Genomic DNA, 21,770 nt, shown 5'->3' with positions numbered 1-21,770 from the left:
GAGTCAGTAAACAATCATTCTGATGCAATATATTATTTTTAAATCACTTCAAGGGCAGAATGTGTCTCAAAACATAGAAATCTGAAATAAGGGCAAGCAGAGCAACAACAAACATAAGAAATAAAGTCATGCAATTCAGGCAGATACATATGAAGCATCTGAGGAAGAGAAGTGGCCAAAAATGTTTGTGCATAATGACACAGTTCAGTCATTTCATGTATGTTATATTTTCACATCTAAAACATGGAACATATTTTTCCTAACTATAAAAATGCTTACAAATGATGTTTTTTCAATTGTACCAATAATATAAAGGAAAAGACCTGATTTGAATTTCTTCATCTTCACACAACTTTAAAAACAGAATACAGATAATAAACATTAGAAATAATCTGAGTACACTATTGAGGTGAACCACTAAAAAATGGAGATGAAAAGAGTTCAAAGTTAGGTTGAGAGTTAGAAATGTCGAAATAGAAAGTTCGAATTTTCAAAGCTGGCCCAAATACTGTTCAAACTGAAGAGACGTAATAAATGTGCTTGAAGTAATTTCACATTCTGAAGTATGGTGTGGAGTCCCCACATCAAACACAATACTATTTAATTACTGGAACAGTAAGACATGTCCCCTGGAGACACTGCATTTAATATGCCTCTACCAAATAAAGCTTGACATATCTTTTCTAGTGCCTGTAATTTCCTCCTAATCCCTTTCGTAAGTTTTACCCTTGAATTTCTTCCTTTCCCCTGCCTCCACGTTTATGCTATCCAACCATTAATTACAATGAACCCAGAAAAGTCAAGGGAGACTTCTTTGAAAAGAAAGGAGCTGTTCCAAGGAGTATGCATGCTGGAGACGCAAACTAATAAAATACTTAACGTCTGACAGTACTCAAATTTAAATAAATCCCTTGAAATATATCAGTATAACTTGCAAATAATACCTTTTTAAAAAATGTTGTGTGCTATTTAGTGTTCCTATGTAGGCAGTGTTAATGAACCCAACTACATGCTCTTTTTTAAATTAGTAACATTTAATAATTAAATAAGCCTTTCCTAAAGTCCATTGTTTCTATTGAAATGTATGCTATTGACTACACATTTTTATATACACAACTGATGTTTTCATAATTAGAGAAAGCATTCACCCAGTGATTATATTGTGGCAACATATGAGTAGGTTATTTAAATATGACTATAAACCTTTGAATAAAGTCATCAGAATCATTCATGACTTCTACAGCATACCCAGATGTGTGTGTGGTGGATTAAATCTCACTGTGATTTTCAATTTTGATATCAATCATATCTTGACCTAACAGAGTAATTAAACTGTATAAGGTTGACAGAAAAAGAAAATCACAGAACATTAATCCATGACAAGGCAATGACAATAGTTTGTCTTCTTATATTCTTGTTTTGTAGTATCCTCATATATTTAAACACATTTTGTGTTATATATACTTTGGTTATACTTTTGGTTAGAGATACATTTGGGTTATATATACTTTGCTTATATACATATATTTCAAATTAAATAATTTTCAATATATGAAAGCAACTGCTACCTGTGACACTTCATTCCTTCAGAAAATGCTTTTCAAGTGCTTAGTTTGTGGTTAAATAATACTAGAACAAACCAAAATGTAGAAATTAAGATCATTTCTAATATATTAGCTTTGTGTGGCTGCTGTAACAAAGAATGAATTCCAGGCAGTCTCAAACACAAATGTATTCTGATGGCCAAAAGTCTGAAATCTTAACGGTGTAGGGCTGTCCTCCACCTACAGGTACCAGAACATCCACCATGTGACTTCTAGGTTGGGTGGCTATTGGCATTCACTGTGTCCCATGGCTTGTGACCATACCATTCCAATCTCTGTCTCAACTTTCAGACTGTCTTCTTTATATGCATTTGTCAAAAGTATAGATAGCTTCAATTCCTGCCTCATTCTTCATATTGCATCTCTGTCTATGTCCTCATTCAGTCCATCAGATCTCCTCATGTGTCTTTTATAAAAAGTCTTATGACTGAAATGAAAAAAGAAAAACAAACAAACAAAAATATCCAGAATATCTCTGCACTTTAAGTACTTAATCACATCAACAGACATCATTTACCAAATAAACTGGCTTGAAGATTCCAGAGGATGTGCATAAATCTTCTAATGAACCACAGTTGAAGCCATCACCAAGTTCTAAAAATGTATATATTATTTATATATATGCATATACTGAATATAAAGACTCAACGATTTTATGACTGTAGAGCAAAAGATAAAGAGCTAACCCAAACTTTAAGAAAACAATCTAACCCAAGCATGTGATGTGAGGAAAAGTTATCCAAACAAGCCAAGGAAAAGCAAGTTATTCATGCAAGACTGAAGATGAATTATGCTCCTAGAAGAAAAAAAGTTTAAAAGAGTCTCTGGAAATTTCATGAAATGCAAGGTGGTTGAAGCCAGAACTGGTAAGCAGCCATGCAAGACTTCACAACCAGATTTATCTGGTTATGCTGCACTGAAGAACTGAACTTTATTCTAATGGCATAAAAGCTCAATGCTAACAGTCTATTCTTCGTTTGTTTGTTTGTTGTTGTTTTTTTGTTTTGTTTCATTCTGTTTTTTGAGACAGGGTTTCTCTGTGTAGCTTTGGTGCCTTTCCTGGAACTCACTCTGTAGCCCAGGCTGGCCTCAAACTCACAGAGATCTGCCTGCCTCTGCCTCCCCAGTGCTAGGATTAAATGCATGTGCCACCACTGCCCAGCTATAATAGTCTATTCTTAAGTGCTATTCATAAACAACTTTGTTCTCTTTGAAAGAGGACTTGTAGACAGGTGGGAGGCTCAAGTACCAAGCTGGAGCATCCCTGTTCAAAATCAAATAACGTGCTTACACTGGTCCCAACTAGTTAGTGACATGGGTGTTATCAAGATGTGAGAGGAACCAAAAGAGACACAGAAGGAAGAGCTAGTTAGTCATCAGTTGAACTTGAAACAAAGATACCGAGTGCCCCAATTATGATGATCAGACCTTGACCTTAAATGATAAATGATAGTGTCCTTCATTCAGAAAAGAGATTTGAAATGAGCTCAGGGGCTAGAAGAGGGTGATGAATTTAATTCAAAAATTTAAAATTTAAATTATCTAGATTTATAATTTTGGTTATTTTGTGTATACTTTCTTTGGAGAGAAATATCAATTAATAGTAGTAATTTAGGAGACAACTTACATTTACAAACAGAAATCATGAAGAACAGTGAGAGATGCTCAGGAAAACCTCAGAACAAGAAGTAGGAATTGCTCAGATCCCCTCCACAAATATATTTTTAAAAATATCTAAGTAAGAAGAGGTACTTAGAAATTGCAGCTATTAAAAAGTGTTGACTCCTCACTTGGGGGCACAGGCAATTCTCTGTGCTTCCTTATATTTCTCTCTCCTTATCTGTGGTCATGGCTTAGTTTACATGCAGGTATGTTATTCACTAAAGGAAGATCTATCTCGAAACTGGAGATACATCTTAACTTACTTTATTCCATTTAAAGAATAATTACAAAGATAACTGTAATAGGCTACATTCATACAATGTCATTTCCTAAACCCCTAAACAACTTCAGTTCTTGTCATTAACATGTAGTCTCTTCAGATTCCAAGAACAGCAGATCTTCATGGGACAGACCAAGTCATGATGAGAATCAGGTCATTGCACTCATGTGATGAGAGCTCTACTAACTTCTGAAGGACCAATTTGCAGAACCAAAATTGAGCAAGGATAAAGAAGACCAAGGCTCAGTTGTACATATTTCTTTCTCTGCTGCATCCAGTTTATTCTCCCGTAAACCAAAAGGACAAATTTAGGGCCACTGTCTCTTTTTCCAGTGTATATTGACCAAACAACCTGGTTGCTTTTCATCTCTCCTTTTCTCTTTAATCAGCTGCCTGGGGCAAGAGACCAGGATTAATCTTCCGGGTTTCATTGCGCCAGGCTTTTGTGCAAAGCCTCTGGTTATACTACTGCTGTGGGATGTTCGCTATGATGTGAATGTGTTGCTCTGATTGGTTAATAAATAAAGTGCTGATTGACCAGTAGCCAGGCAGGAAATATAGGCAGGACAAAGAGAGAGGAGAATGCTGGGAACAGGAAGGCGGAGTCAGGAAATGCTGCCAGCTGCCACTATGAGAAGCAGATACTGGTAAGTCACAAGCCACGTGGCAGCTTATAGATTAATAGAAGTGGGTTAATCTAAGATATAAGAACTAGAGAGCAAGAAGCCTGCCATGGCCATACAGTTTATAAGTAATATGAGCTTCTAAATGATTATAAGTGGGCTGCGGGACTGTGGGAGCTTGGCGGGAGTCGGAGAGAAACTCCAGCTACATACTACTGTGTAAAGTACATGTGTAAACATGTATATGGTTAGAAATTGAGGAGGGCAGTCTAGACAGAAAATTAGAAGAAGAGTTTGTACAGTGAAGCCTGAAGTTTCAGTAAAGGATTACTCTGATGCATTCCTTTTCTACTCCATCCCTTGTTTCAAACAGTTTTGTTTTTCCTGGCTCCACTTCCCAACTGTCTTTGAGAAACATTTCTCTGTATTTCATATGTTAGAACTCACTATCTTTGCCTTGGAATGCCAATGATCTTCTAAAACGTATTTCCCCTCAGCTCATGAAAGAAAATTCAAAAGTCCCTTCAGAATTTATGAAGGAGGAGCAGACTCATTCCATATTTGTTAATCTAACACTATTTTGTTGTATTACTGAAATGGAGAAAAGTGTACACACTATAGGATAGAAGAAAGTTTATTTCCCACAAACACTTAGGTTTTTTTTTTGTTTTTTTTTTTTTTGAGACAGGGTTTCTCTGTAGCTACAAACACCTAGTTTTATACAGCTTTCCATTTCTCTTTCCAACATACTTTTTTTTTTCTTGGAGGCACTAAAAGGGGGAGTTAGATACCTATTCATGGTCATGTGACTCAACTGCAGTTTCAGAAACCATCATTCTTTTTTCCTGTCTTTCAGAAACAGAACAATGTTGTTAAGGCCTGTAAAATAATGCTACACTCAACCTGGAAGACATTTTCTAAAAATAGTCTATGGTCACTCAGATTGATGCTATGACATAATTATGAGAAGATTGTTTATTTTCATGAGGGCAAAGCACACATTCAGGACATAATACCTAGTGGAAATACCAGATAAAACCAAATATGTGTGTGTGTAAAGGGAGGACATCAATGTAGCATTCACTGCTGAATGTATATTCTGGGATGAGTTTAATTCTTTGTTGGAATGTAATTAGCTAAGATATATAGAAAATCTAGTTCTGTGAGTCTTAGGTACATGGTATAAAATCCTTTAAATGAAGTAACATTATTTCTGCATTGGCTATCCAAGACTAAAATGAGTGAAACAAGAATCAAAAATCACTTCAAGTCACATTTTAAAACCCACCATATGTAAAGTCAAATGAAGGCCATAGATACAGTTTCCCCTTTCATCTACCTGTTTTCTGGAAGTCAAATGTGCTAGTGTAATATAACAGCAAACATGTTATAACAGCAAACATGTTACTTGGCTAAAAAAAATGCATATATTACCTAAATTTAACCTTTATGTCAGCCTAACTAAGCATGAATAGTCATATAACCATTTTATAAATAGGATGTATGAAAAGAAAACTGACTTAGCAGAGACCACACAACTAGTTAAGTAATAGAATTGAAGCTGAAAGCCTATCTATTTTCCCAATGCTGTTATTGTGCATAGTTTATAGTTACTACATAAAAGGTCTTATGTACATTGATTTCAGAATTTCAAATATATTTTCAGTATATCACAAATAGTATATACTATCAATACTTGATACTGGTAGAATAATCACTACACGATAAATAAGTTCTTTTGTCAATCTCTACATTTGTACTAGAGAATTATAAGGTTGTATATATCACATGTTTACTTCAACGATTCAAAAACATCTATCACTTACTTTTTCAAACAATTTTTGAAGATCAATAAATGTTATTTCAAGGTTTATTTTTAAAGTTCTTTTTATCTTACTCTTACTATAAACATACTATGATATTGATTATTGATATGTTATCTTGAGTTTCTTGGTAACTTAATCCTACTGTTATCTAAATTTTGTAATGAATGCTTCCAAATCCCCAATTTCTACATCCTATACTTAAATAGACTTTTAGTTTTCACTTTGACTCTGTGTATCTGGTTCATGTCTCATTTCTTTTGACATATGGCATATTGACTTATTGATAAGATGGTTATGAATATAGAGTTGGGCTACAGATAAATATTAAAAAGCATTAATATTTTGCTATATTTTCTAAACTCTGCTTAGAATATACATTAATTCTAAAACAATCTAGCCTAGCTCCCTACTATAGATGTGATAGTAACCTTTCTTATCTAATAGCAAGCTAGAACCAATTTGTGGCAGCATCGTGTATTTTCCTAAGGGTCATCACAGTATTGTGTGCAAAGTGCACATTATGTATTTTATCAAGGGTAAACAGATAAATAAAGCTGATATGCTTTATTGTGCCCTCAAAGCATTTATATAATACATGAAGTTTTTCAATAAAATTAATGGTTGCTCTAAAATCTTGGAAAAGTTATAGGATGTGAGTTGCTAAGATTTGCTTAGTATTTTCTAGGTATCTAAAAATGTTTACATAAGAATTCACTTAATTTCCTCAACTGCACCTTGATGAAGTAATCTCTGAGTCTCAAAATTATCAAATTGATATTCAAGACGGTAACTTGGGCCAAATGATGTACTGTTGCAAGGGAAGTGTCTGATGCTTGAACTTAGACGTATATGAGCCCACCTCACACTAATTCCAGCACCATACAATTCACTTAGGTGGGTGGGTCTCCTGGCAACCTTTGTTGATTACATGGCCACTGTGTCCAGACACTGTTATTCTCTCCCTTCCAAAATGTGACTTACTCAGAAAGAAAATCTTAGTGCAATGACTCTTTCTTTATTCTGTAAATATCATTTGTATTTCCAATGAACTGTGTAGAAAACCAAGGATGAGCAGAATGCAGAAGGCTTTATCCACCCTTTACCTCTACGAAAATAAAAATTTTATAAAGTAGCTGTAGTATACTGATAATTTCCACCTGGTTTTTACTTTATTTCTATCAAACAATGTAATGTTTTCCATGACCAAAAGTTAAAGAGGAAATTGAAATGTATCTCTTGAATTCTTAGTAGTAATCAACATGAAGGGACACCTGAGTGCGAGACATAGACTTTATTTTTAAAGGAAATTGGGGGTACTTTGTCTTCTCTCTCTTTTTAAGTTTTCTACTAAAATCTTTCATTTTTAAATTATTTCAGAACAATATGTTAAAGAGAATTTCAGAGTCAGGTAGTGGTGGTGGTGGTGCACGCCTTTAATACCAGCACTTGGGAGGCAGAGTCAGATAGATCTCTGTGAGTTCGAGGCCAGCCTGGTCTACAGAGCAAAATCCAGGACAGGAACCAAAACTACACAGAGAAAAACCAGAGAGAGAGAGAGAGAGAGAGAGAGAGAGAGAGAGAGAGAGAGAGAGAGAGAGAATTTCAGTGTTTTGTGATAAACAATAAAAAATAAAATGTCAACAACTTATACTTGAGTGTTAGACAAAACAATGAAAAATTCCTATTTTCCAGATCCCTTTTGTTTATTTAACAATGCTCTGTAACAGATTTAACACATCAATGGCATTGCTCTTCTAGTTCCTCTTGACAGGGAGAAAAACATCCGTAAACATTTTCGATACAGACACTAATTACCTTGCTAAAGGCAATGATTGCTTATAAATAGTCACAGTATGAATAACAATAATCTCTACCCCTTGTGCCTACTTCTATGCTCTTCAATATGTTAAGCATTTAAGTTGCACTGTATCATTACAAGAAAAGTATCAACACACTCATTTTTTTTTTTTTTATAAAAGAGTTGGTCTGAGGGAGATCATGGAATGTCAAAAGTCACAAAGCGCTAAATTAGGCAACCAGAATTTGAACCCACATAATTTGATTCCAAAGCTTACATAATGCCCTACTAAAAGAGAAGGAAAATTCTATGGAAACTGGTATCTCTTCCCCTTTTAAGTTCATTTATACTCTACTACTGGAAGAATGTCAAAAAGAAGGGGAAATAACACCCACTGCATTTAAACTTAGATGACAGCCTTGTCAATTTGGTCATTTTAATATGATAAAAATATTCAAAATTATTACAATAATTGCCTCTGGCTTTCTAGACTTCAAAATCTGAAATACTATCGTATGAATACTTGGACTCTTAAAATGAGTTAAAATCAACATTACTGGCCCTCATCGAGATACCAATACTGCTTACAACAGTTGGTAGCTGCCAGCACATTCTGTGGAATCCACAGTTATGTCAATTATATTAAAACTTGAGTTCTCTCATTTATAATGTGTGCATCCTCTAGCATCTTCATCCTTTTGTGATTTTTTCTCTTTTGCTAAGTAGATGCGCGAATTTCCAGAGACAGATGCATTTGCTGTGTCCTAGAATTACATTAACCATATTAAAATGGTGCTTCAGGTTTGTCTAACAGTCTATTACAGATTCAACACAATGGAAAAACAAGAAACTTCAGAAGTTAAAATGTGGATGAAAATGAAATAGTTGGGTATATATAAAAGTTTCATAGTGAGATCATGTGTGTGGTTGTATGTCTGAGTGTATGCATGCTGTTAGGTGAATATGTGAAATGAGTACCTGTCAGTTGAGAGTATTGCTAATCCAGCCCTCATTCTTCATCAATAATATTGGAAGTAAAACCTTAATATACGTTTATCCTTTCTCTGCTACCACCTTATGAGTTTATCACAAAAAGTCATTATTATAGTAACAGAGAATGGTGAAGGAAATGATATGGATCCTTTGCAGATATCTTATCTCTCTATAAACTTTAAATTATGCATCTAGAGCATCTTCTCCATCACACATGATTTTTATTTGGTCCTTTCTGCTGCTGTTCAAGAATAACAGTTCCACCTGAGGACCATCTTGGAAAACAAAGCTTTATTGTGTGAGAGGTAGAGTGTAACCAATATCTGGTTAAGGTTGGTTTATTTTTCTCTTTCTTGCTGTCCTCTGAACGTCCTATACATGTTTGTTTCTACATGAATACTACTGCAAACACACACACACACACACACACACACACACACACACACACACACACACACACCACGAAGATTTCAACCTCATCCTTTGACAGGGCTTAAGAATCCTGAATATGCTTTTCTCAATCTCTTCACCATCAGCAAGCCAAGCAAGGAAAAAATCATTGCATCACAAACGTGCCCACGTCTCTTTCCACACAGGATTTTAGGTAAGGGAATTCCTCTTTCTTTGATTCTTAGCTTTTGCTGTTAGGTAAGTCTAGATGTCCCCTTGATGATCTTCATTGGCATAAAATATTTATGAAGAGAAATGGATGAAAATCCCTAAAGGTTGTCATGGCTACTCCAAACAATTTACTCAGTGTGCTTCTGCATGCATCTTAAATTACTTTTTTTTTCATACTTTTCCTTCATATTCCAGCTTGACTCAGTTCCTATTACAGTATAACATATTTGAGAGTATTTGATGCAGCCTAGCATATGTAACTCAAAATGAGAAGAGAAAAATGAAAAACTATTTCATTTTTTGTTTTTTGCTTTTTTTTTCAGATTGGTAGCAAAACATGGTACTTCACATGGTCTCCCATAGGGAAATGGGATGAACTCATCATGTAATGACTTGCTGTGTCATAGGAAAGAATCAAAATGTTTGTTGCAGTGCTATCCTATAGTGATTTTGGAGGGATTTTCAACAAATTTTTAAAAATTTCCTTACAATCTCTAATTTAAACTCCACATTACAGCTCATTAAGAACAACTCAGATCATTCCACATGTATCATACTAAAGGTGGAATATGCTGGTACAAAGTGATAACCATTAATCTTCATTTCCTCTCCTTAGCATTTCCAATATCTAAAAAGTTTTATGGGAAAAGGACACACAGTCTGTTCAATTTTAGTGATTAACGTAAGAAAAGACTGCACAGAACAGTTTGTATATGCTGGGTACTAATTATCCGATGTGTTTATATTAAAAAATAAAAATTAACACATGCACATACACACTGTGGAAAAAAATATTTCCTGTCAAAAAGAAGACTTCCCTTAAAAGAAGAAAGTGGTTAACATTGGATGAGCTAGGCAAAGTTGAAGATTCTTCAGCATCTCTTTCAAGAAAGGATATTTTGTGCTGGAAAGTGAATTGAAGCATCACATGTCACATAGTCGCATAAGAAACAGACAATTCCCTCACAAAAATTCCTCATCCCAGAAGGTAATCTCTTGGGACTTTATGCATCTCATTATATGTCAGACATGACAGCTCTATGATATAAACATAAATTCTGAAATTAAATAAAAATAAAGAAAGCCCATATATCCAAAATGAGTGTCTAGTTTGGGAATTTTTTTTCACATCTGCCAGAAAACATAGCACAAATATAAGTTTCCATAAATTATCCATTCTGAACAGTTCTTAGAAATCCATGCTAAAAAATTTATGGATTTTACATTTTTATTTTTTAAATTGCAAAATTGCAAAAGCCTCTTCACATTGTGAACACAGTCTTGTGTTATGTTTGCAGCTCTTACTTCCAACTTAGTTGTAAAGCTGGGTAATTTCTTGAATATTTTAAAAAATAAAAATGTTTAGGGGAGTCTTCCTACATACACTTGAGTGAATGATAACAGAAATGTGTATAATATTATAAGGAGAGTAATTGACTCTCCTTATAATATTATACACATTATTGCATTATTTTACATGGCATCCAGTTACACAGTTTATGATCCGAATTTGTAGCTGAGCTTAATGCAATCTTAACCAGATTAAGCATTTCACATGTTTAAAATGAAAGAGAAAATGAAGATTTAGCACCTAGCAATCACATATCAATCTAAATATCATACTTACAATCAATAAACTGTTATTAATTGTACTATACAGATATATTATTTAAATAACATAAATGAGATAATTTTTTAAATAACAACAAAAAGAGAAAATGAACAAATCAAGTCAACTGAAAGCAGCAAATAATCATAATATGCAAAAACATGTAAATAAATACCTTAAATCTTAAAAAAAAATGCCAAAGATTAATTTTAGATATTTTATTTCAACCTTGCTTACATTGTTATCAATATTATTTTATCAATTTTATTTGAATTTATGATGTAAAAAGGGAAGCCACAAAAACCCTTTAGAAGAGTAATTGAGAATCCATATGAAATTTTTTCCTTCCTCATTTGGCATTAAGAATTATGATAAATGCTGTATTTAAGATAAAGCTACAATAAGCATAAACAATTTGTAGTAATAGAGTAGAATGTATTAAATACCAAACTTCAAAAAGATGAGAACAGTTTTCTCCTGTGTCTTATATATTACCTTCTTTCAATTCATCTCACACACAAAATAAATACAATTTAAATTAGATATTAGGTAGAAAGAGTGTTAGTGATGTAATCTGGCAAAAAAAAAAGGAAAAAAAATAACTGGACATTTGAGAAAGATCCCAATGATTTCATGATATATAACTTTCTTATCTTGAGGTATTTCCGTGCTGCTCAGTGTAATGCTGTACTTATTTAACCCCACGTAGAGTTATTCACACTGCGAACAAGGAACACTAGTGGTCCCGCACACCACAGCTGTGAACATACACCGACGCTTATCAGCATGTGACGTGTTCTGAATAGCCTCAGCAGTTATCGCCATCAGTGCTACCGTTCGTGTATTATTCTCATCCTCAGCATTTTTCAACACCAAGATGAAAGTAGTAACCCATGATTTCTCAGACTGTCTTTTGAAAATAAATTGCTGAATTTCAATAACACGGTTTACATTGGTCATTGAGAACCTGTGTGCACAACCAAAGGCATATAAGTCACTAATATTGAAGTATAGGCACATTAGCCAAGTATTACATCCCAGTATCACACCATGAAGTGTGTGTCATCATACATGATGTTTTGTTCAGCCAAACCTACTAATGACTTAACTTCTACTCATCCAAAAATTACATAGTGATGTGAACATTCCATATCGGGTTTTTTTTTTTTTTTTTTTTTAATCTGTAAGAAAGGGAAAATTGCGAAATTTGTTATTTGGATTGAAGTACTAAAGTACATGGGAATATTTATCATAAGCTTATCAGTATCTTTTCTTCTTACACAAATTTGAAAACTTTTCCATTGGGTTTTTATATTGCAAGATATCCATCGGAGGTATCAACATTTTTCTCGGTGCTGCAGGAAACTTTCAGAAAGTACAACTAGCTGCTTTTCTACCACTCAAACCTTTCGGCTCCATCATTTTGTTACTGAAAAGTGAGTATTAACTTCATGTCACAAGAACCAAAACCAGGCAAACCTCTCTGGAGATTAGGATCATTCACAGCTGAAATGTATTTTTTTTTTTTTTTTTTTTTTTGCTAATGGACAAACACCTTTCTCATTAAGCCTCAGAAGCAATAGCCAAAGTTAAAGTTGTTAAGGTCTCATTAATAAGATTAATTAATTAGAGTTTCATGTTAACCATCCTAGCAAATTATTCAGATTTTATTACTAATTAGTCCATAAAACATTTTCCTAATTTGGTGGAAATTTTGATATTGACTACTACTTTTAACATTACTCTGCTCCGAATAAAAGACTGGAAAAGTAAGTGATCTATATATCATGGGGAGTCACAGCCAAAGTTTCCATCTCCTCTGGATTTATTGGCATGACATAACCCATAATACTTCAATCTAAAACTAAATTCTGTCTAGAAAGTATGATCAAGATCAACAACTAAATGAAAGTATGTCAGTATTTTTTCCCTCAAAATTCCAATGCACTAAAAATTCAAAGCACAGAGTTTTCTTTAAAGTCCAGAAACTTGTAACAATTTCTCATAATGAAAAACATCAGATCACTTCCATATAAGTTACAACCATCTACTCACTGGATAAACAGAAAGTTAAACTTTGCTTTCTATAGGAACAAATAATCAATTACCATTAATACATATTACTGTTGTCCAGAAGTGGATTACTGAGCCTCTTCTATGTGTTAAAAGCACATAGAATACAAGGGTGATGACCCATGAAATTAAGAATATAAATATTCTAGGACAACGCATGGTACTGACTTGGAAAAGTATATGGTTTTCATGAAGTAGACTGCAATTCCTTGTTCAAACTTTCAAACTTTTTTTTTTCAAATACAAGCTGTATTTACTAATCAGAAGGAACTCAACAGTATTGACTTTCATCAGCATTTTATGAAGGATATTTGTCATTGTTAATGCTCTATGAAAATTACTTGGACATGGGGATAAGTCATGCTGAAAACATATTCATTATAATGGTTACATGCTAAGTAGAAGAAAATCAAAATATATCCCTGTGCATTGTTTATCACATAAAGAAAACCTTTTAGCAACAAACATGTCAAATGTTGGGGAAAATTGCCTATACCTTCTTAACAGTTGCCTCTACAGACTACCACACCACATCAGCAACAGGGGAGACAAAAGACACACTTTAAGTTTCCACAGGATAAGAATGCTTTGCTGACCAAAAGAATTAAAGTTAAGAATACAGCAAATAAGGAACTGGTTTTGGAAAACCACTTTAAGATTTGAATAACTTAATTGACCAGATGTACTTAATCTAGACATACACACAAGACAGCAAGCAAAATCCAATCCCTGCAACTGAACTTGTACCAAACCCACTTCCGCCTCCCAGAAAAGGCAGCTGCCTTCTTCCCTCTTCAAGTCAAAAATCAATCTGTGACCAACTGGGAGAGAATACCTTTTCATCTTGACCTCGGATGCTTCTTTCTCATTTTATGTTCCATTCACCATGGCACTGGCTGGGAACCAGGACCTGTTCAAAGCCCAAAGTCCCCTAAAGTCTGTAAAATCCGTCCTATGAGGACTTGGGAGAAATGCCCCACACCTTTCCCTCACTTGCCCACAAGGAAGGGTGCATACCTAATCCAACCTCCTGCTACCCTTACCCTGGCTGGTACTTACCTGATGCTCCGCAGGTTCTGCAGATTTCACGAGGTGTTTATCCTTGTACAAAGACCAGAGACCAATATTGGGCAGGAAAATTAAAGCCACAGTGAATAACAAAGTCATCTGCAGAAACCTTTTCTGTTTCCTCTTCATTGCAAATGGTAACAGTGGAGAAAAGTTAAGAGAAGTCTCCCTGCCTGCTTCTTGTGTTTAATGTCAAAGTCCTTTCCTCTCTCCTGGGCAGCACCAGAAACTGAGGGGAAGCTACAAACTTTTGTTGCGTGCTCAGCACCAATCTGCAGGGTTCAGAGGGAGTTGGCCATCTGCAGAACAAACGCACAGTTACTTTTCTCCAGAAAACTATGACGACGGCATTATCTATTGGCTTAGAAATAAATGACTCAACTGAGGAAATCATTAAGTCTATTGACCTCCATTAATATAAAGCAGTGGAGTAAATACGATCGTTTCATAGAATAATGATAAGTTATGAGGAAGTCAAGAGCATGCTAGACATGTCAGCAGTAAATAGGAGGTGTTTTTCTGTCGCTGTTTGCCCACCATCCCCCGCCCTTAGAGTGGGAGGTCCGGGATGTAGAGTCGGAGATTAAGATCAAGAACTGAATGGGAGGGAGTGGCTTGAGAGTCAAGTGTCTGGAAGAATAGTGTCCACTTTTGACATTGGAACATCCCCTTCCTTATCTTCCCCAAACAGCTCTTCCTTTGCTTGCCTTGGGATAACCCACCTGAACTCAAGTTCAACTCCCTGTGGAGCCAGCTTGCCAGGCAGGATGCAGGGACACCATAACCAGGTCAGAACTATGTTTGAAGAAGGGCTCACAAACTCCTGGATCCTCATGTGCTGTCAGACCGACCACTCCTCTGCGGGCAGCATCTAGGCGACCCGGGAACCTGGCGAAAGGAGGCTACAGATGTCAGCAGAGTCCAGCCAGGAAGTGCAGGCGCAAAGACGTCCCTTGTCCGTGCAGTCTAGGGAATGAGATCCTCAGAGAAGTGTGCTCTCTGCCCATCAGTCTCGTCCCCTTCCCCTGCCGACGCTCTCACGCTCCACTGTTCATGTTACCATTCTTTTCCAGCAACTGAACGAACCCAGCGAACCATCCCCAGCACCTCCGGGGCAGTATTTCCGATCTCCTCTGCACGTCAAGGGACGGATGGCGGGCGGGTGGGCGGCAAACGCCAAGTGTGACCCGGCTTTAGAGGCAAGTGGGAGAGGGCGCGCGGAGGATGAGTGAGGATGGCGAGAACGCGCGTGGCGCTGGCACCCAGGCGTCCGCCTCCCGCTGGCTGTCGCCTGCCTGCTGGCGACGATACTGGTGCCTACCACGTGCGGGAGCCTAGGGGCCGGGAGGGGAGGGCGAGTCGCCAGGAAGGGGTGGCCACTGCCTCGCGGCTGCCAGATGCTATATAAACAAACCCAGAGGCTTAGGTGGAAAGGGTGGAGGATGAAGACGCTGACGGAGAAATCGATTTGCAGCGCTGGGACTAGGGGATCCTCTTTTTCCTCGGGTAATCTCGAACCGGCAGGGAGACCGGTTCCCCCTCGGAGCTCACCCGAAAGGCGCCAGGCCAGATATTCTGGAGTCAAAGTCGCCCAGAGCGGGCGGGCAGTGGGAGAATTCCTCCATGGTACTGGTGGGATCGCAGCGAGGCAGGCGCGGCGGCGGCAGCGAGCAGAGGCAACCCAGTCTGGACCGGTCCCCAAGAGGAGGGTTCCCCAAGAATGTGGGTCCTGCAGCTCAGGCCAGGTACGTTGCGTGGAGGGGGGGCAGAGGATCCCCACGCTGGACCGGCTCTCTAGCTGCAGCTTCCAGAAAACACTATGGAAAGCAGAGGCAGCTCCACTGGAGTCGGCCAGCACCTGGGGCCCAGGTTAAGATTTGGCAGCACTAAATGACGCTTCTCCGCCCTTGCAAGCCTGCACCTCCTGCTGCTGATAGCTGAGAGGTCTTCCTGCCCCTCACTGAGCTCACACACCCCTCCCTCAATAGCCAGAAACCTCCTGATTGAGCTAAGTCTCCAGCAGATGGGACCCTTCCCTTCCCCTTAGAAAACTGATTCAGCACACCGGAGAACCTGTGGCCTCTTTAAGGAACCCGTGTGCTTGCCTAGCACAGGATCAGGAGCGCCTAATTCCCGGTGTGAACTTAGGTAAGGCGCCAGATGGGCATGCGGTGCAGCCTCAGTGTGTACAGAGCCTCCCCCCCCAACACCATGGTCACCTCTTTGTTACAGTCTAGACAGTGATGCCCACATGCTTGAAACATATGAGACTACACTCCAGATGGTATTCTCATTCACCCTCTTCCTTTCCTCCCTCCCTTTCTCTTATTTCCCTCCCCCGCCTTTCTTCTCCTCCCCCGCAGCCTTCTCTCTTCCAGCTTGGCTCAAGGCTCCCACTTGAGAAAGCCCCCGATGTGATCTTGGAGAGCTAAGCCTTAAACTCTCCCGGTTATACATTTAGAATGGACTGGGGCAACAAAGATTGGCTGTATGACTACATAAATAAAGCTGTATGTTGTACTTATTTTTTGTCGGTGACATGCCTCTGAGAACAGTTTCAAAACACATTTAATAAATAGTTTGAATGTGTCCCTTGTGTAAATAAAAAGAGTTACCTTTACACTTTACCCAAGTGCAATTTGAAAATGTAGAGGGAAGAGGATTTTATTACTACTTCCAAGCCACTCACGTACATACTCTTCACTGTTCTGCATAATTTTCAAATCTCCTTCTTCTTCCTGAGTTAAAGAAATTCTAAAACAGAGGGATATGATCCCGGGAAGCAATGAACCAGGGAGAGGCGTTTTTGGAATAAACTAGCCCTCAAGGAAAGGTGTTTAGGGAACTATTTAGTTTATTGGATGTTTCCTCACTTTTGGATGCAGTTATTGATGATGTGAATAGGAAACAAAAAGCTTTAAAAAGTGCTTTGGAAATTAAACAATGAAAATAGCATTTTAAGCAATAACTCTTCCTTTATGCCTTATCAAAATTCCTTAATCAGGTATAGCAATATTCTCATTTGATCTGCTAATCCCAGGATGTGGAATTGGATGCCCCTGCACCGTTTTAATGTTAGTAAATGAACTTGCATACAGCATCCATTCACAGAGCAATATTGCCAAGAGTGAGTAGGTCTCATTCATAATACAAGGTGGACACTAAAAGACCATTTAGTTTAAGATTTACTTATTTTGTTGTATGCTTATAAATGTTATATAACATGCTTTATAACTCTGCCAGCCAGTAGTATATCAGTGTACCATGTGTGTGCCTGCTGCCTGTAGGGGTCATAAGAGGGCATCAGATCCCCCAGAACTGGAATCATGGATTGTTATTAGCTACCATATGGGTGCTTGGAATTGAACCTGGGTCTTCTGCAAGAGCAAGGAAGTACTCTGTACTCTCAACTGTTGAGCCATCTCTCTATGCCCCTAGAAGATAATCTTATTATGTTCACCCCTGAGGTTCTAGTATGGTTATTGATCATCACTTTTGCAATCCTCACTTATTAAACATTTATTTATATAATTTCTCTTTCTCCTTATGCTGTTACTTTTCCATTTTACTTTTGTAACTATTACAAACTTAAGCCAAACTTAAAAGAGAAGAAAAAGGAGAGATTTTAGGTTGACTCTTCCCCAAATTCCTAAATTATTGTTAATTCTATTGATTAATATAGATTTATTTAATGCCTCTGTGGACATGGGTTAGCCTGTTTAAAATGAAATTAATACCAATTTAATAAAAGTTATAACAAATTTAAAAAACTTTTGCATTATAGCAGAAGGTCTGTTCCTTGTGTCTTCTTTTCTTGTGATTCATATAACATCCTCAGGTAGTCACATCCCTATGTGCCTATCAACAGACTAATAACTCCAGGAACACATGGAAGAAGACATCTTGACCTTGAGTAACAGTGGAAAAGGAGAAGGGATAAAGCTGTTGAGCCAACTTTCAATCAGGTAAAAAGGTCTTGCCTGTTACATCTCTCTAATAGAAACTTTAGTGTCTTAAAAATAATTGTTATGGTTTCATGATGCTATGTTTTAGCTGTTCTGAACTGGGTAGTTTTGCTTCCTGTAAAAAAACAGATCCTCTTGTTAGAGTGGCCTGGGTAGAGATGGCTACCAGTAGGCAGTGGTTCTTAGTCCCAAGGTCATCTGAGTGGGATGATCTTAGCACAGTTTCATCTTCCCACTTATCTTCACTGGGTAACTCTATAACCTAAGCTGGGCACACCATGGTGGGTGTGATTCCCAACAGGAGCAACCCAAGCACACATGGCCAGGGAGGAATAACTAAAACCTGTCTACTTCTCATAATGATTGGACTGCTTCCTCCATAGTCAGAGCACCAGCCTGAGTTCCAGTACTAGGTGGGTTTAGGGAGGAAAAAAGAGAGGACTCAATAAAAGTTTCCTCACAGAGCACACGGCTGCCTTTAAAAATTATAGATATCCAAAGATAGAGCAACAAGAGTTTAGAAGGATGCATAACCAGCTAAGCAAGAGACTAGTGCAGAATAACAGACAAAGGTTAGTGCCATGTGACATTCCTCAGTTGCTAAAAAAGATAATGAGGTTGATTGCTTAATACTTTAAAATAAATCACCACGGGAGTGCTTTAAAGAAATATGCCCACTCTTAGTTTTTCTATAATTACAAACTTGTTTTACAAGTTAATTAACTTTATATCTGAAAAGATAATGCCTGCTCAAGGTGTGTTGCCCATATATCAAAGAAAAGTCACCATCCACTATCTTTGGTGAATACAATTATTGACAACCTTAGGAACAGGAAATGATAAGCTGTTGCTATTTAATATGACATAAATACAACACAAGGCAGAGAAATTTACTTTTAAGACTATAAGATAGAACTCTATTTGAATTTTAACTACTTACATTGAAATTCATCTGTGCTCTAACTTCAATTTAACATTATGGAATTTATTTTCATGTAGCTTTGATTTTTTTAATGTATTTATTTTGAAACATAAAAGCCAGAACATAAAAACAGTTGTCTAGAAGCAAAGATACATCCTATGTTCTCATTCACGAATCACTTCTGGAATGTGAGAACATTTGAGAGTTTTAAATTGGGATACATTAATAAACTCTGGAGGTTTTACCTGTTTTAAAAACCAGATAAATTACCAAAATAAGTGGAGATTAGTCTCTGTGTAACTACATTGATCTAGTTTTTAAAAACTGATTCTGTGCATCCCATCTCATGTAGTGGGCCTTAAGTAAAATCTGTTACTGGTTGTTCATTGTCATGAGATTTGTAGTATCTTTGGCCTATCTTATCTTGCAAGTTTGACTATGCAAAAAAAAAAAAAAAACTGATTCTGGAAGCATGCACAGGGCCTGTGCACATCTGGGTCTAATGGGATCTTAGCACCGAGACTGGAAGTAGACAAACCTCTCATCCCTAGTCCAGAAACTATCTCTAATGGATAACCAGTTGCAAATGAAAATTGTTTTTGTTCTAATGAAGTCTCATTGGGTACACAGACAACTCTTAAAGCCAGGTTCCAATCCAGCAGTAGATGGTCAACACAAAACAAACAATGGTATTTTTGAGGTATCTTTGTCTCATTATCTTTTGTCTGTCTGCTCTCTCTCTCTCTCTCCCCACCCTCTCTCTTTCGCCCTTACCCTACATTTCTATTGTTTACATATTATGGTTTCCAATTTGCTGCTTTTAGGGAATATTTGCGTGTGCCAATGCTTATGCCTCTGTGTCGACATGTGTTTCTTGTGCTTTTTCTTTGGCTTTTTGTTTTTTCTATTAATTTGTTTGTTTTCTTCTTTTCATTTAAAATCTTATTTTGTTATTATTTTTCTTTCTTTTTTACATGTCTGTTTGTTTAGACTGAGAGAGCAGAAAAGAGTGTGGATTTGGGTGACTAGGGAGGTGGGCAGCCTGAGAGAAGCTGGGAGAGGAAGGCCATAATCAGAATATATTATGAAAAAAATATTTTCAATGTAAAGAAAAAAAGAGAAAGGAATCTGATTCTGGGGATTGGAGAGATAGTTTATCAGTTAAGAGCACTTGCTGCTCTTCTAGAGGACTCAGCAACTTAAATTACCTGTAGCTCCAGCTCCAAGTGATCCAATGCCCTCTTCTAGGCTTTTCAGGCTCCCCCACATACATATTTCACTAATCAGAACCCAAACACATAAACATGAATAAAAGCAGTAAAACATTAAATATGAAAAATAAAATAAATAAAAAGTGACCCTGTAATCAAAAAGAAAGGTGCCTATTGACGAATAATTTAAATAAAGAAAATCTAATTATTCAATTATATATTTAATTTTACATGAATAAATTATAAAATATCACCCAAAATCTTGTAAGTGTTTTCCAGGAAATACAGCATTTGCCACTACATTTTAAAATAATGAGAATCAAGAATCACCTTCTAGGCCAACCTGGTCTATAGGATGAGTTCCAAGACAACCAGCGACTACACAAAGAAAACAATCAAAAAATAAATACTCACCTTGTATTATTAAAAAGTGATACTGCTCTAAAATATCACTTCTTTTTGTTGTTGTTGTTTTGAGACAGAATTTCTCTGTGTGTCCCTGGCTGTCCTGGAACTAGCTCTGTAGACCAGGCTTGCCTTGAACTCAGAGATCCATCTGAATCTGCCTCCCAAACACTAGGATTAAAGTCATGGACTACTACAGCTTAGCTGGTTGTTTCTAAAGAGCACAAACACACACACACTTGCGTGCACGTGCGCGCGCGCGTGCACACACACACACACACACACACACACACACACACACACACACGTGATACAAAGTTAACCGTATTTAAAAGAAAAATATCTGGACCATGATGGAGTTAAAAGTTGCAGTTAATTAAATGCACTAACAATTAAAAAGCAACAAATGCTAAAGGCAAAAGAGGAGATTGTTTCCACTTGACCTAAATGTTCCCTACAAGAAAAGATCTTCATTTTATTCCATTTTAATTCTCTGTATCAAATATGCTTATAAATAAATCTTTTTTCCCGTATCAGTAGTAAATTAATACACTTCTAAAATATGGTCATCTTATGGTTGAGTGCTTCAGGGTCCCAAGCCCATATCAAGATTCATAGATGCTCATTTCATATGTAAAGTAGGATAGAATTTACATGTTCACATGTGCTTTAAAATATCTGTGATTGCATATGATGTAAACAACTGTTGAATCATTATGCTTGCTGTCTAGAGAATAATCACTAGTAGAAAAGTTCATAATTGTATATGTTCCCAAAACAACATTTTAAAATTATCTTTGATTTGTAGAGTTGAGTTAATAGATAGGAAGTCCATAGATATGGCTACCTGGCTGTATTTCTGGTTTTGTTTTCATTTGTTTGTTCGTTTTATGACTTCGTTGTTGAAGCAATATTTAGCATTTACCACTTCCTGGCAGGTATGGATGTCTAGATCAGATCCTCTAATCTATTACATCTGTTTTATCTTCTATTCTGAGTAAGATCTGAAGACACATGAAGGATTTGAGTAACATGATCTAACCTGTATCTAAACATGGTAAAGCTGGCAGATGGACTGTAAAATTACAGATGAGTAAAGAAAAAAATATA

At 36.8% G+C, this 21,770-nt stretch overlaps 2 protein-coding genes across 2 annotated transcripts in view; one reads left to right on the top strand and one right to left on the bottom strand.

Annotated features, from left to right (window-relative positions):
* Positions 1–15,398, bottom strand: part of Galntl6 (polypeptide N-acetylgalactosaminyltransferase like 6) — a 1,076,513-nt gene extending 1,061,115 nt beyond the window's left edge. Inside the window, exon 1 of the mRNA XM_076553306.1 lies at positions 14,149–15,398. Within this exon, the coding sequence (XP_076409421.1) occupies positions 14,149–14,286 (138 nt within the window). The 5' untranslated portion in view covers positions 14,287–15,398. The remainder of the gene's footprint in view (positions 1–14,148) is intronic.
* Position 15,399: 1 nt separating this feature from the next.
* LOC143269021 (uncharacterized) lies at positions 15,400–16,672 on the top strand. Its single transcript, XM_076553307.1, has 3 exons — positions 15,400–15,902; positions 16,205–16,305; positions 16,521–16,672. The coding sequence occupies exons 1-3, from the start codon at positions 15,555–15,557 to the stop codon at positions 16,573–16,575; spliced, it is 504 nt and encodes a 167-aa protein (XP_076409422.1). The 5' UTR covers positions 15,400–15,554; the 3' UTR covers positions 16,576–16,672.
* The last annotated feature ends 5,098 nt before the right edge of the window (positions 16,673–21,770 follow it).

Source organism: Peromyscus maniculatus, chromosome 17, assembly GCF_049852395.1.
Source record: "Peromyscus maniculatus bairdii isolate BWxNUB_F1_BW_parent chromosome 17, HU_Pman_BW_mat_3.1, whole genome shotgun sequence".
In the NCBI taxonomy this organism is placed as follows: Eukaryota; Metazoa; Chordata; class Mammalia; order Rodentia; family Cricetidae; genus Peromyscus; species Peromyscus maniculatus.
The sequence above is the reverse complement of the archived record's forward strand: the minus strand, read 5'-3'. Positions and strand labels throughout refer to the sequence as shown.

Excerpts from the sequence above, each read along its gene's own strand:
- LOC143269021 (XM_076553307.1), top strand. The coding sequence starts at position 15,555 with ATGCTATATAAACAAACCCAGAGGCTTAGGTGGAAAGGGTGGAGGATG. Across the intron at positions 15,903-16,204 it reads GGTCCTGCAGCTCAGGCCAG|AAAACTGATTCAGCACACCG; the intron begins GTACGTTGCGTG and ends CCTTCCCCTTAG. Across the intron at positions 16,306-16,520 it reads AATTCCCGGTGTGAACTTAG|CCTTCTCTCTTCCAGCTTGG; the intron begins GTAAGGCGCCAG and ends CCTCCCCCGCAG.